Source organism: Pundamilia nyererei, unplaced genomic scaffold, assembly GCF_000239375.1.
Source record: "Pundamilia nyererei isolate P.nyererei 1_Seehausen unplaced genomic scaffold, PunNye1.0 scaffold00062, whole genome shotgun sequence".
Taxonomy (NCBI): domain Eukaryota; kingdom Metazoa; phylum Chordata; class Actinopteri; order Cichliformes; family Cichlidae; genus Pundamilia; species Pundamilia nyererei.
This window is the reverse complement of record NW_005187463.1, coordinates 1,688,089-1,702,243: the sequence shown is the minus strand read 5'-3', so window position 1 is coordinate 1,702,243 and position 14,155 is coordinate 1,688,089. Positions and strand designations below refer to the sequence as shown.

General features: G+C 40.6%; 1 protein-coding gene across 1 annotated transcript in view; it reads right to left on the bottom strand.

Annotated features, from left to right (window-relative positions):
• Positions 1-14,149, bottom strand: part of cfap46 (cilia and flagella associated protein 46) — a 63,725-nt gene extending 49,576 nt beyond the window's left edge. The window contains exons 1-13 of the mRNA XM_005735163.1: positions 14,140-14,149; positions 13,945-14,066; positions 11,627-11,758; positions 11,247-11,311; positions 10,194-10,358; positions 7,749-7,872; positions 7,014-7,108; positions 6,012-6,167; positions 5,727-5,826; positions 4,414-4,512; positions 3,799-3,989; positions 1,822-2,047; positions 1,436-1,553 (exon numbers count right to left, since the gene is read on the bottom strand). Of these exons, the coding sequence (XP_005735220.1) occupies positions 1,436-1,553; positions 1,822-2,047; positions 3,799-3,989; positions 4,414-4,512; positions 5,727-5,826; positions 6,012-6,167; positions 7,014-7,108; positions 7,749-7,872; positions 10,194-10,358; positions 11,247-11,311; positions 11,627-11,758 (1,471 nt within the window). The 5' untranslated portion in view covers positions 13,945-14,066; positions 14,140-14,149. The remainder of the gene's footprint in view (positions 1-1,435; positions 1,554-1,821; positions 2,048-3,798; positions 3,990-4,413; positions 4,513-5,726; positions 5,827-6,011; positions 6,168-7,013; positions 7,109-7,748; positions 7,873-10,193; positions 10,359-11,246; positions 11,312-11,626; positions 11,759-13,944; positions 14,067-14,139) is intronic.
• Positions 14,150-14,155: the final 6 nt, after the last annotated feature.

Genomic DNA, 14,155 nt, shown 5'->3' with positions numbered 1-14,155 from the left:
ACACACACACACACACACACACACACACACACACACACACACACACACACACACACACACACACACACACTTCTCACTGATGAACATCTTAGGAACTATAAAAAAAATTGTGGCACCATGGTGCACTTAATTAATTCTTGTAGTCCCAAGGGTTACTTTACGTGCTGGCTTTGAAGCTCACAACACAATGATTAAGTGGCCTCAACTAGGGCATGCTTAAGGTTCATGGACAAAAACAAGAGGTGCCTCTAGGGACCAAAGCTTTTAACCCGTGCCTGCAGTAGGAGCCCTTTGACAAGCTGTCAGTTTTTCCCCGGGTCATTAGGACTGCTGAATGTTCATTTGATGCTATGAAGCAAGGAGCCTTGAACAAGTGCGAGATCAAAGGCTCCCCCCAAGCTCTGGCCCTTCTGCTCCGTGATTCATCGCACACTGTCGATGTGGCTTTCACTGTTAGCAAAACTAGAACACACTCTCGAAGCAGTTTTTTTTCTGAGAAATTGCTCACCACTGAGCAACAAAAGCTCAATGTGACCCCGGGAAGTATCTCTGAAGATTGTGGGTTAAATTTAAATGCAACACATCAGTGCACATCAGTGTAGGTCTGTGACATCCAATCAGCCTGCATGCAACAACTGCCAACTTTACTTATGACTAAACAATTGCGGCATGAGTTTGCATTCCAGGTGTGTTCTACAAATGTAGGAGGGCTCTGTCAGCACAAATCAGTGGGGTTTATCTAAGATCAAGTTGCTCACAAAGACATTCTGCTATGAAGCATTAGTACATATGTATGTTACAGTTCCAGATATGATTATACAATAATTTATATGGTCTCCTGGTCCTAGGCCATATGACTCACTAACAGAAGTAAGATTGCCACAGTGAACCCTTACCATGCATCCATGGCCAATTTAGAATCGCCCGTCCATGTTAAACCATGTTAAGTTTAATCTGGATGTTTTGAGAAATAGTACCTGACGCTCACACAGGCACAGGTAGAAAATGCAAACTCCACACAAAAAGCCTGGAGCCATCTTGCTGTGAGATGACATCACTAGCCACTGTCACCTTACTGTACATCACTGTCACATTTCTATGACAGAATAAATAGCAAAGATAGTAGCAGAACTGTAACTTCCAGGTGAAAAAGAAATACTGTCTAATTTCGGTTTCATTTATGCTCCAAAATAACTGTCCCAAAGGTATAGCTGAACAATATAACTTGCTTCTTCTTCTAGGCTAACCTGTCCTTCAAGCATGTATGCTGTCATTTTATGAAGTATTAACAACGTGCGTTATTCCTGGTGTAGATAAAAGAACTTCATTTCATTTGGACGTCTGTTTCAAGAGAACATCTTATTGCAAATCCAACATAAGAAAAAGTCTTAGTTTGGCTTTGTGAAAAGTGAAAGTAAGAAAGAGAATTCTGTACTTTTTGAAGTGTCATCTGCATCCAGGACCATCTGAAAATCATCAGGGGCCAAAAGAAGGCCCACAGCGACCAGGACGGGTCGAAAGTCTGTCTTATCTTGGGGCGGCATGTCTCTTGCCTGAGAAAGACATGGAAGAAGGGAATTAACTTGCAGACCAGACAGACTCTTAAAGCCCTTCAGCAACCACATTCAAGCAAAGCATATATTTTAAAAGTGAACTTATTTGAGCATATTATTAAAGCTCTAACACACCATACCCCGAAAGGTCAGGTATGTTTTAACTCAAAGTTCTTTAGCTTAACTAAAAACTCTTGTTTTCAGCAGCCTACTCTAAATGCGTTTTTGTTTGGTGTGTAATGTTACACAGTACAGATGGACAAGAAACCTGCTGCATAAGCATAGCAGCTTTATCCTCAATGCGGGAAGGGGTTTGGTAGAGGGTCTGCCTAAGCTGCAGGAGGCGGAAAGCTGAAGACAGGCGTTCTTGTTGTGTCCCATTGTCCAGCAGCATGGCTTTCTGAAAGTGAGTCAAAGAAGCCTCAAGGCGCCCCTCCTCCTCTTCAGTCACTGCCAGCTCTGAGTGGACTTGACAGCGCAGCTCCAACAACATACTGGAATAGTAACACACAATTAGTATGACTTAATACAGTCATGTAAAAAAGCAAAAGTAAACCCTTTCTAAATTCTGAGGTTCTACATATCAGAATGTAATAAAGTGGCTCTCAGCAGATTTTAAAATATAGAAAATACAGGTTCAGATGCACAACAACAACACATGATATGTTACATTGTGTCATTTTCTTTTAACACTAATGAATGAAGATAAAAATTAAGAAGCAGTTTGTAAAAAAACTCAGTACTGCCTTACTCTTTCCTTTCCAAGAATTAAGAGGGTGAGTAGCAGCTAGGTGCTGCTAATCAAATGCACTTGATTAATAAACCATCAGCAAGTGTGAGCACCTTACTAAAAGCAGAAGTTTTATCATTTTGTATGTCTGGAACATTCAGGTTTGTGCTAACAAAATGCCAAAGAGGAAAGGTATCAGGAATGATCTTAAAGCAGCAATTTTTCAGGGTGGGACGACTTATGAGGCCATTTCTAAACAACTCAAAGTCCATCATTCTACACGAAGCAGCTCACAGCAGCATGGTGATGAGAGGCCATGGGAAGTCCAATGAGAGTGCAGCATGCCAGTGAATGACTTTTGACAGGGTACTAAATATATTAGAGTTACCTAGGCAACTGTAGCCAGGAATTTCCACTAGTGATCAAATGGTAAATGACCTGTATTTGTATAGCGCTTTACTAGTCCCTAAGGACCCCAAAGCACTTTACATATCCAATCATCCACCCATTCACACACTGGTGATGGCAGCTACATTGTAGCCACAGCCGCCCTGGGGCGCACTGACAGAGGCGAGGCTGCCGGACACTGGCGTCACCGGGCCCTCTGACCACCACCAGTAGGCAACGGGTGGAGTGTCTTGCCCAAGGACACAACGACCGAGACTGTCCAAGCTGGGGCTCGAACCGGCAACCTTCTGATTACAAAGCAAACTCCCAACTCTTGAGCCACGATCTCCCTATCAACCACCAGGTCACTAATGTTGTGCAACAGGCGAATTGCTTCCTGCTCGCACATAGCTTCAGCTCGAAGTTGATCTCACCAGAGATGTCTGGTGATTATGCACAGTGCCACAGCTGATGAAAATCAAACAGAGCATATCAGAGCAATCACCTCAAACCTCACAACCTTTAAGCACAGTGGAGGAGGGGTGACAATTTATGCTTCTTTTGTAGTCCCATAACCTGGGCACTTTGGAGTCCCTGAGTCTACCATGTAGAGGGAGGGTCAAATGTGACACCATCTGTCCAGTAACTAAAGCTTAGACCACACTAGGTCATGCAACAGGACAGTGATCCTAAGCACACCAACTACCCAACAGAATGACTGAAAAAGAAAAGAATAAAGGTGCTGCAATGACTCAGTCATGACCCAATTCCAGAGCTCAACCCAAATGAAATACTGTGGCAGGACCTTAAAAGAGGTGTGCATTTATTTGCAATTTAAGGCCTTTTTATTATTATGTAATCTTAGAACTGACGGATTATGTACTTTTTTATCACCAGTATATATTGTGGAAGTAAGGAAATGTATAGGTCTGTGTAAACTGTGTGTGATTATTATTCTGAGCAAATAATGACTTTCTCATATCAAATCATGGCTAGACTGGAAGTTTCTAAGAGGGCAACACTCAGCTAAACATATTCAGTGAAACATGAGTACAATAACGAAAAGCAGCCCGAAAAGCTCCAGGACATGCACACAAGGCCATGATGATTATGTAAAAAGATGAAAACCTTTGTGTCTCTTCCAGTGCCTGAGCGACCCTGAGCAGAGGTGTCTTGATGCATTTTCTGAGGTTGTGCTGCAAGAGGGGCAGGCACAAGTTCCACTGTGTAGCGCACACTGCCTGCACAGCCTGAGGGCCCCCCTCCCTCGCTGCAGTCTGCAGCCACTGATCCAGCTTGCCTATCTCTTTCAGCCGGGCCTGTGGGATAACAACTACAGATTGAGAATCTCTCCTGTCGCAACGACGGCACAACACTTCCATCACTTGGCAAGCAAATTTGGATTAAAGTGGGCTGAATATGTTGTATGTGCCAGTTCTTAAATGTGACAGTTTTCACAGTAGTGTATAATGAGATTACATGATCCTACTTTCCAACATCGTTTTTTCTCATTACAGGGGAAAAAACTGCAGAACTTATATTAGGATGATTATAATTCAAAATCTTGACTTGTAGTTAGTCAGAGATACCTATTCAAGTCAGATCTCTGAATTTAATGACAATAAGCAAGCCATTTTACTGTAAAAAAATTATTAAATGAAGCATCTGCTAATGGATCTGCTGCTTTCACTCTAACATGAGGGTAAAACATATGGATGATAATTCAAACATATGGCCAAGCACCTCTACACTAGCTTTGGAATAGTCATTCATCTTCATTTCTTTCTTCAGGAGGTTGATTTCACCTTGGACACATTCCATTACTAAGCGTTGGCTAACACTCTAGAAAGACAAAAATAACACATGTGAGGTCAGGAATCAGAGGATGGGCTGAAAAATGTACAAATTTGTATCACCAGATTTTATACGGCAGAAGATCCTCCATATGCAGCATCATTAATTATGTTGTCATTCCACATAATTCACTCATACATACAAAACATACAAAGCATAAAAAAGAGATTGTATAAGTGAAATGTAGGGTCTATAAAAAATCATCTGATTTCAAAAGGTTAGAATTTTTAAACTTAAAAAAAAATTATCATTTTGAATGAACACAGAAGCTTGTGGTAAATTCTAAAAGATATGGGTAAAGGTAAAGTTTCACATGCAAAACTTGTACAGTGCTCACAAATGCTCAGTGTGTCTTACTTTTGCACGAATCTGCTCTTTCTGACAGTAGGAATCTCAGTCGCTGCTGGTGAACGGCTGCGGATTTAAATACACCCTGATACACCCTGTATGTTCTATATTGCTCAAAGAAAAATGCAGCATCTCTGTAACTTTTATTAATAAGCCAGATATTCCCAAAGTCTGGGCGTGGCCTCCTGGTATATCAGAAAAAGTTTACAGCCTTGCGAACACGGGTTCAGATTTGGGCAAAAGAAAAAGTTCACATTTCTAAATAGGCAGTGACAGACTTACAGTAACTTTGAGAATGCTAAGTTACTGTAAGTCAAACGCAATTAATCTCACGTATTGTCAAGGGCCTGTTTTTATTATTAACCTTTACTAGAATAGCTTTGCATGATTCACAGCTCAAAATAATCCTTATTTATTCTGTGCTTTCCCATCAATTTGTCCACTGTCTGAAACAAACTGCTTTAGTTCCCATCCTCCCTTATTTCTTCTGATTGGCGGCTCCTTATAAACAGAAGGTTTAAACAGTTTGGGGGTACTGCTTCTGTGGTCACAAAAATTAGGGATATGTGCTCTCACTGACATCACAGGGAGCCAAGAGTAGAAACAGCAGAGCAGTGAGAGCAGTCTAAAGCCTGAGTCCCGGTTTAAAGTGATTAACTGTACGTATGCTAACCTCATTATTTAAACGTTACATAAGAGCACTCACCATTGTACCTATGACAAAAAATAAGGAAAGGCATAATAGGTCACAGTTAATGTCAAACCCATGCATAAATTTGCATATTTGTAAACTGTGTGCAGTTACATCTTCTGCCCCTACTGCCCGAGGTTTTAAGAGAATATCGGACACTCACAGCTTCTCCCGACGACTTTAGCTCTTTCAGACAGTCGGCAGCTACTTTCTGATGCTTCACTTGCAAGGCCAGCAGAGCCAACTCCAGGAGGAAGGCAACTCTGCAAATCCCAGATAAAACATAATTTATACAATTCACAATCCTTCAGTACAGTAATCTGAGACATGTACTGCCCCTGGGATAGCCATGTGTGGGTTTATGGTAGAGAGAGGTTTAGGAAGAGAACAGGGAGCAATAAAAGGTAATCTCGCAGGAGATTTGATCCGGACACTTTAGGTCACAGACCTGTCAGATGGCTGGATGGGTGTTGAGCTCTGAAGAGGACTGGAGTTCAGAGGTGTAGCAGGCTCTTTGCTACAGTCCACCAAGAGATGGAAAATCTCCTCAAGCCTAGTAGAATTCTCTTTTGTCAGCATGTCCTTGTTAAGTCCTCCCAACCTGCTACAACATCAGGAAAACTCTCTTTACATTAATGTACATGCATGTGAGCATCCAGAATTAAACTGATACTTTCATTTGCCCTTTAACAGACTCACACAAAACAGTGCATAAACCTTAGGCTAAATAACCTATATGGTGCTGACGATGGCCGAGTCTGACTTAGTCATGCTGTCACACTGAAATGAGGAGCCATAAGGAGCTGTGACATGTCGAGTACATGCCTGCAGAAATGGGCTGGGGGATGGGACTGTACAAGAATACGCCACACCAGCAGACATGGTACTGTACTACAAATGTGTTCAGGCCAGCAGAAAAACATGGCTGCCACAGGATGCGCTGAGAGCCAATGGATAATGGACCCGCTGACCTATGTCTCCCAGTTTTTAAATGTATCTGGAGGCATAAAAATTTTAATATAAAAAAACCCCACAATAAAATCCTCACTCTAAGCGCTACATCTTAAGATAACATTGCAAAGAATAAAATAAAGACATATGTAGGTTAGAAACACGGAATACTAGATTTAAAAATTTTAGACCTTTAAACAAGATCATAACTGATCAGGTTTAGGACTCAACCTGCCTCTATTGTTAGAAGCATTGTAAAAACAATAAACATGCAGTCAATCAGAAAAGCCTGCTTTCAAACAGTTTAATCTCCAAAGCAAGCATTTCTGGAGCAGATCAAGTGCTTCTTTTTGGTGACACCGTACATCTTGTTTTTCCTAGCGACAGATAAAAATGCAAACGACTTTCATCCTGACAGCACAAAAACGACACTTTCAGCAAAACAAACCCTCCAGCAAAAAAAAGCAAACATTTATATGAATGTAACTCAGAAACTTACTTTTTTAATTCCTGCATTTTGTAAATGACTGCTAACGTAGTGCATTCCCTGCTTGTTTCCAGGAGGACATCACTGTCTGACAGCTGGTGTCGCACCTAAGAAGAGTGAAGTCGGAAGTTATGCTTTATTATCAGGTTATGACAGGGTTGAATTTTATGATTAATGTCAACATCAAGGAGTTTAGCGAGCTATTGTTATGCATGTAGTGCTAATAAGACTCCTGAAGACATCTGAATGGTGTATTTTCATATTATAAGACTTGTATAAAGATACAATTAAAGTTTAAATAGCATTCGTTCTGAGGTCTGATACATGGCAATCTTAATGCCCCCAAGGGTGAATCAGAAGCTCAACCATGAAACATGAGCCAATCATGTTGCTGTGTTGAGTAGGTATCAACACGCTTATTGTTTTTTTTTTTGTGTTACTGCATCTATAATGTCTACTCTAATTAATGCTTTGTTAACTGCTCTGTCGGGACAAGCCAGAGATCTGGACACGTGTTGAATTGGACACGGACAGAAGTACAGCTCTAAACTTTATTTGGGGCAATGTCACAAACCTTTAAGGTAGTTTTACAGAACTTTAATAAATTTATTAGACCACTTCTGTGTAGATATATCAATATCTACTTAAAAAGTATCCACCTAAAAAGTAGATATTGAGGATATATTTAGTTATTACTGAATGTATAAGCAACCAAAAACTGCCATGAAAGCAACATGCTGTGTTTACCAATAAAGTAAAGAGTCCTGGGTAAAGTTTTGGAGTATGCGACTTGATGAATTCTTCTGTAACTTTTGCAAAACTTGTTGCATCCTCAACCTTCTTTGAGTCCACAAGACATTTGATCAGGTGCCTGAGCAGAAACAGAGACAGAGAGCAAACATGTGGGCATGTGTCAGTGCTATTAGCCATGTGCTCAGTTTTTCTATGCTACTGAACATTCAATTTAATTAATATGCCAACAATCAAATAACAGCCTTTCTTTTCTGAAGCTTGTCATGTTCACACTTGTGTGGCATGAGCTATCTGATATTACTGTGCTGGTGTTGTTACTACAACATAAGTCATGTTATTCAAGGACTATCTTAGGGAAAAAGACAGCAGTGGGTGAAGGTGCCTTTAGGGCGTTCTGGCAGAAAAGCTTTCTGACAAAAACACTCTAAAGTAGAAAGGCTTTCAGAAGTCAGGGCTACAAAGTTAATGTGAGGAGTAGGTTGGTGGTGGATGTATGGATCCGCTTCACCTGACAGACTGGGTATTTTGTTCTGTGTAAAACCAAAAGTCAATGTTCACTTTTATTTTCTTGTACTCAGTTCAAGAATATTTCTATTATTTCAGTTTAAGTTTGGGTTGGTTTAGGAAAGGACTGTGGTCTGGGTTGAAACTGTGCTCGTCTGTGGATGCACACAAAACACTAGTCACAACTACAATGTGACATTGATTTTCCTGAGGCAACATATATAAATATATATATATGTATATATTTATCCCACCACAGGGATATCAGACAATACTTGCCTCCATGGTCAATATATAGCTTGGGTTTTAGACTTCCTGTCATACTAATACTAATATTAATGTACATAATATAGCAACATAATGAGCCAAATTTACTAAAGGGAGCAAAATAGCATGCAAGTGCAATCACCAAATAGGCCAAATTATGGGCGTGGTTAGTTTTATGGGTGATTTTTAAACACAGACACAGTCAGTTCATTTTTGAGAATTAAATTTTAGCGCAATTGTCAGTAAATTGTGTGGCAAACATTTGTCAATCGGTTTGCATGCTTGATTTAAATCTTCTTCTTCCTAATTTTTTACCTGAAGAAACAAATTTCCAAGAATACAAACTGTTATGGAAATTTTAACAATAACCCTCCAACACACCCAGTGAGCTTGATTTGAAGTGGGTTTAATTAACACATTGCAATGTGGAGAGAGCATCCCAGTGAAACACCAGGATCATCTCTGAATTTTGGCCACCGCCCTTACATCTTATATACAGAGACACAGACAAAGAACATTCCACAAATGTGGAGGGGGGCTATACCTTCTCCCTCACAGAGAGAATTATGACCTTGTTTTCTGCTTGGCCATCACCTAAGGATTTACATCCCTGATAAGCAGAAGGAGTCCCACTATCTGTTTAACGTCTCCCATCACAATGGCCTCACTGTGTTAACATTCCACATGCATGCAAACTAGTGACAGGGGTACTCTTAATATAGTAAAGTGAGAAAGTGATATTACTATAACTAATGTGATATGATTAAATATGTGATTAATACATGAGAGAAGAAATTTGCCTCCACAAAGCACAACAGGATTAGTTACAAAAGTCTCACACACAGTCTGGTCATCATGCTCCCTTTGTAAGTGCCAACAGTACTTTTTTTCCACACCAAACCCCAGTTTGCACTGGTGCAACGCATTAGTAAATCTGAGTCTTTAACTTATACAAATCAACCCATATATGGGTAAATGCAATGCATACAGCTGTGATGGAACATTTCACAACCAATGGTAAACTGGACATATTTTTCGTATTCTTATAATAGATGTAATGTAGCACGCCATGCTAATCTCATTATATTTATCATTGGGGCGACCGTGGCTCAGGGGGTTGGAAACGCATCTGTAACCAGAAGGTCGCCGGTTTGATCCCCGGGCTCTCTGTCCTGGTCGTTGTGTCCTTGGGCAAGACACTTTACCCTCCCGCCTACTGGTGTTGGCCAGAGGGGCCGATGGTGCGATATGGCAGCCTCGCTTCTGTCAGTCTGCCCCAGGGCAGCTGTGGCTACAACCGTAGCTTGCCTCCACCACTGTGTGAGTGTGATTGAATAGTGGCATTGTATAGCGCTTTGGGTGCCTTGAAAAGTGCTATATAAATCCATTATTATTATATCTGTCACTGCCCAACATTATATATATGAATGATACATTTTTGTCCTCTGATCAAAGATAAAACTAATATTTTTTTTGAAAAATGATTAAACAGATACTTGACTCTATAGAAGAAAAAAAGCAGCCCATTAACTGAGGCTAGATGAAGCTGTGGTCATAAATAAACTGCTGGTTAATAAGCTCAGTTCATTATCTCTATGAATTTTCAATGAGTATGAACCAAAATCACAACTGGACATATTAATGAGGTCTAAGTAAGAGAGCACTTGCATCATGAGTTCAGCCCTCCAGCTGTGGTCGTGGTCTGCCACCTCCTCCAGACTCTGCACCACCTGCCTGAGAGAGGGCACCAGGTGGAGGCTCCGCCCTGGCTGTAGGAGAGGTTGCACTGTCTGGTAGTACAGCACCGAGGCATTGAACACCATAAAGTGAAGTCTGTAAGGCACAAATCAAATGCAGAAGAAAGTAAACACCGAGCAATGAATTATTTATGTGATACACTTGCAAGCCATTTTATCTCTTAGTACGACTCAATTCAAACCAAGTGTCAGCTCTCTATGAGGAAGTCCTGTGAATTCCAAATGTGTGTGGATTAACAATCGACCAATGAGCCACAGGAGAGCGGCCCGCTGAATCTTTTCGATGTGAAATAAGTGGAATTTATGAATTTAAGCTGCAGTTTTAAAGAAAACTCTGTGAAGAGACTGTTTGAGCGCTCCTAATTTATTCACCAGAGTGTGTGCTGTCCATTAGTGTGGGCTGCTTGAATTAGATATGTATTCCTTTGGTGTTAATTGGAATTCCTCATTGAGCCTTTTTATTGACAGGTTATGAGTTCATTAGCAAAGAAAACCAGTGCTCATTGCTTACAAAGGCTAACCGAGTACCTCCAAACGCATCCATCAAAGCAAATAACAAGGGAATGCATCTGTCACAATTTCTATTATTGCATCGATATGTGCATCACCCGTTTCACCCTGCTCACAGATGCATCCAGTCAGCTGTTAAAATTGAGATGAAAACACATTGAAAATGTTCTGCTTGTGAATAAGGGGTCGGGGTGAAGCATGAAAAATCGTGTTATATTTGATTCTTCTTCGTAGCATATTTCTGCGCATCAGACAGAGCCTAACCTATCACAGCTAAACAACATTCCCTGGTGAGAATGTCTGGCTTTCATTACGTGTTTTACCAGCGCACCTTACCGCTGTGGCAGCAACTGCCAAATAATATCAGAGATGATCAACTGTACGCAACAGAAAATGGTCATCCATCTTTCTCGACACTGTAACAACAAAGCCGAGCATACTCGAGGTTGCATACCTTGGTTCTTGCTTTGAAATCTCAATTGCTTTCAGAAAATACACCACAGCCTCCTCAAAGTCCTCCTAAAATAGAAAATGATGCAAAAAGGGGACATGAGAACCTGTCAGAACATGGAAGCATAAAAACAATGACAAACAGTTTAGCAAAAAAAACAAAATTTAAGCTGCACTCAAATGTAGCAAAGGCCAATATTTGTTTGAGACCGAAGAAGCATGGTAAAACCGCTGGAGTTTGTTTGCAAAGCTGCTGCATGTTTTTAGTGCAAATGAGTACAGTATGCCGCTACAGTAATTGCATGTGTATATATCTCTGGGGCGCAGAAACACACACACACACACAACGCCCTTGAGGGTATGTGTCCAATTTACTGTCCTCACCACACTCCCCGTGGCCGGCGGAGACTTCAGCTGGCCCTGGCAGAGGTAGGCTCGACACAGAAATTGATTAGCCGGCGGATTCCCTTCAAAGTACATCTTTAGACACGCTGTGCTTATCTCCAAACAGCCCATCTGAAAACAGAGAGACAGAGCGGCACAAAGGCCAGAGAGAAAAAGAAAAAAAATTCAGCCTCATCTGCAGTTAGATCGTGTAACCGGCAATTTTCCCTGTATGATGCATTATTAAAAACTATTGCGAAAGGGCTTAATGTATGGGGAGGTGCACATTTATTTTTTGCACGACAAATTAATTCCATGCTGTTTTACAAACTGCCTCCTGTTAATTGTAAAATTAATTCAAACTCAGCAGCTTTATACTCAGTGATGTGCAGCACTATCGTGGAAGATGATCATGCAGCAGAAATTTTTGTTCTGCAAGCTTTTATATGTGTTGTGAAGAACAACAAGTCAGGCTGGAAGATCACTGAATAAGTAAAACCTGACAGTAATGAGCAATGGATTAGTATGTTAGCAAATGTCTTAATACAACAGGAATATTTATGCTTCTCTGGAAAATTGAAGAACGGAACTGTACTGCGGATGAAGACTAATTCAGCATTCACTGACACTTAAGTCTTCAGGCTAAGCTGCATTTTCACAGAAAACTTGCTGCGTGATATAAAGGAGAGAGAACAAATCACATTATGGAATATCCCTGTGTTTCATTATACAAATATGTTTCCCTTGCCTTAGGACAGCTCAGCCTGTATTAGTGAATATTCATTGCTATTCCCTACTGGGAAAATAGCTCGATTAGAAGAACTAAAGTTACTACACGAAAACAGTGACATAATGAAACGAGTCCTCCAGCAGGGAGGTCCTGCCGGCTTTTTTATTACCTTGATTTTTCTATATCAATACCTGTAGATACCATCAGCAACAAAGCACTGATGTTAATCAACAAACAACCCATCCAAATGTCTAGGACCTGCTTTATTTTGAAGCTTTAATAATTCAGGAGCTTTCACAGATGTAGCAGGCATTTACTTATAAAATGTAAGCTCCACATCTTCACAGTCAGATGCCAACCTTTTGTTCTAGGAGGCTGCTTGAAGCACCATGTCTTATGCCACAACTCAGCAGTCAGGAGCTTCTCACATCATAAAAAACGCTTCTCACAGCAGTTGAAAAGCAAGGTTGCAGGCACCTTCAGAGAATGTGTGTTCTCATTATAGTCTTTCATACAAAGAAATTCAGCCTGTCTGATTCTGATGCTGACTGTAGGTTAATACGCACACATCTAAATTTGATGTATTCACTGATCTACCAACATAAACCTGGTGAGATTTTAAGTGATATGTGCGTGCGAACAACCTGACATAGTAGTGGTGGATAAGGCCGAATGATAGATGTGGCTATACCAGGTGATAGAAACATCAGGAAGAAATAAAATGAGAAGCTCAAGAGGGATGAGAGAAGCTAGAGAAGATGTGGAAGGTTAATGCACCAGTTGTCCTTGTGGCAATTGGAGCACTTGGTACAGTAACTCCCCCAAAACTGGGTGAGTGGCTTCAACAGATACCAGCAGCGAGAACTGAGATTTCGGTCCAGAAGAGTGCAGTCCTAGGAACAGCAAAGATAATGCACTGGACCTTCAAGCTATAAGCCTCTGGTAGAGGACCTGTGCTTGAAGGATAGAAGACCATTATATATTAGTAGTAATAATAGTATTTTGTATTTTGATTCAACTTGATAACCCAAAATACTTTTTTTTATTTTGAGAGAGGAACTAGAATGGAAACACATACAATGGAAACAAACAACAATGGCACATAACATTTTTTTGTTATGTGCCATGTTTTCATCACATTTAGAAGAAGTAATGGTAGTCTGCAAAGTCATTTTAAGGTAATTTTGCCCCCTCCTGTAGCTTTTAGCCTTTCATCCAAAAATACAGATGTTTGTGCAGAAAGTACAGGGATTCATAAATTAAAATAAATACACTTATCTACAATATACGTTACGAACAATAGCTACAAGCATAGCCTGTTATGAGACATAATGTAATCAACTTGGTACTCTCTGATTCTCCAGTTACGAAATAAACAAGAAGAGTAATATAATTCAGACTAATTTAGCATACACTAAAGCATTAACATGTAATACTCAGTACCTAATTGATAAAATAAGATTAGCACTTCAACTATTTTTTTTTCTTTTGTTTATTTCCAACTCATCACCTCGACCCTGGTGGCAAAACGATCATCAAGTGAATTCTTCATCAACAGCTTCGACAGTAACTCCTCATCCTCTCTCACCTGTAGCCCAGCTTCGGCGCACAGGACGCACCACTCCGGATCAATGCGTGGAGTTCGTCCGCCGGTTCCAACCACTGCTGCTTCCTTGATTAAATCGTAGGCTGACTGCAGAGCTCCACAGTCTGCATGTACGAAATAAACACAGTAAGCTTGTTTTCACAACTCTTCATTTACTTAACTGACTGCGCGACAAACCTTTGTTCTCTTTAGC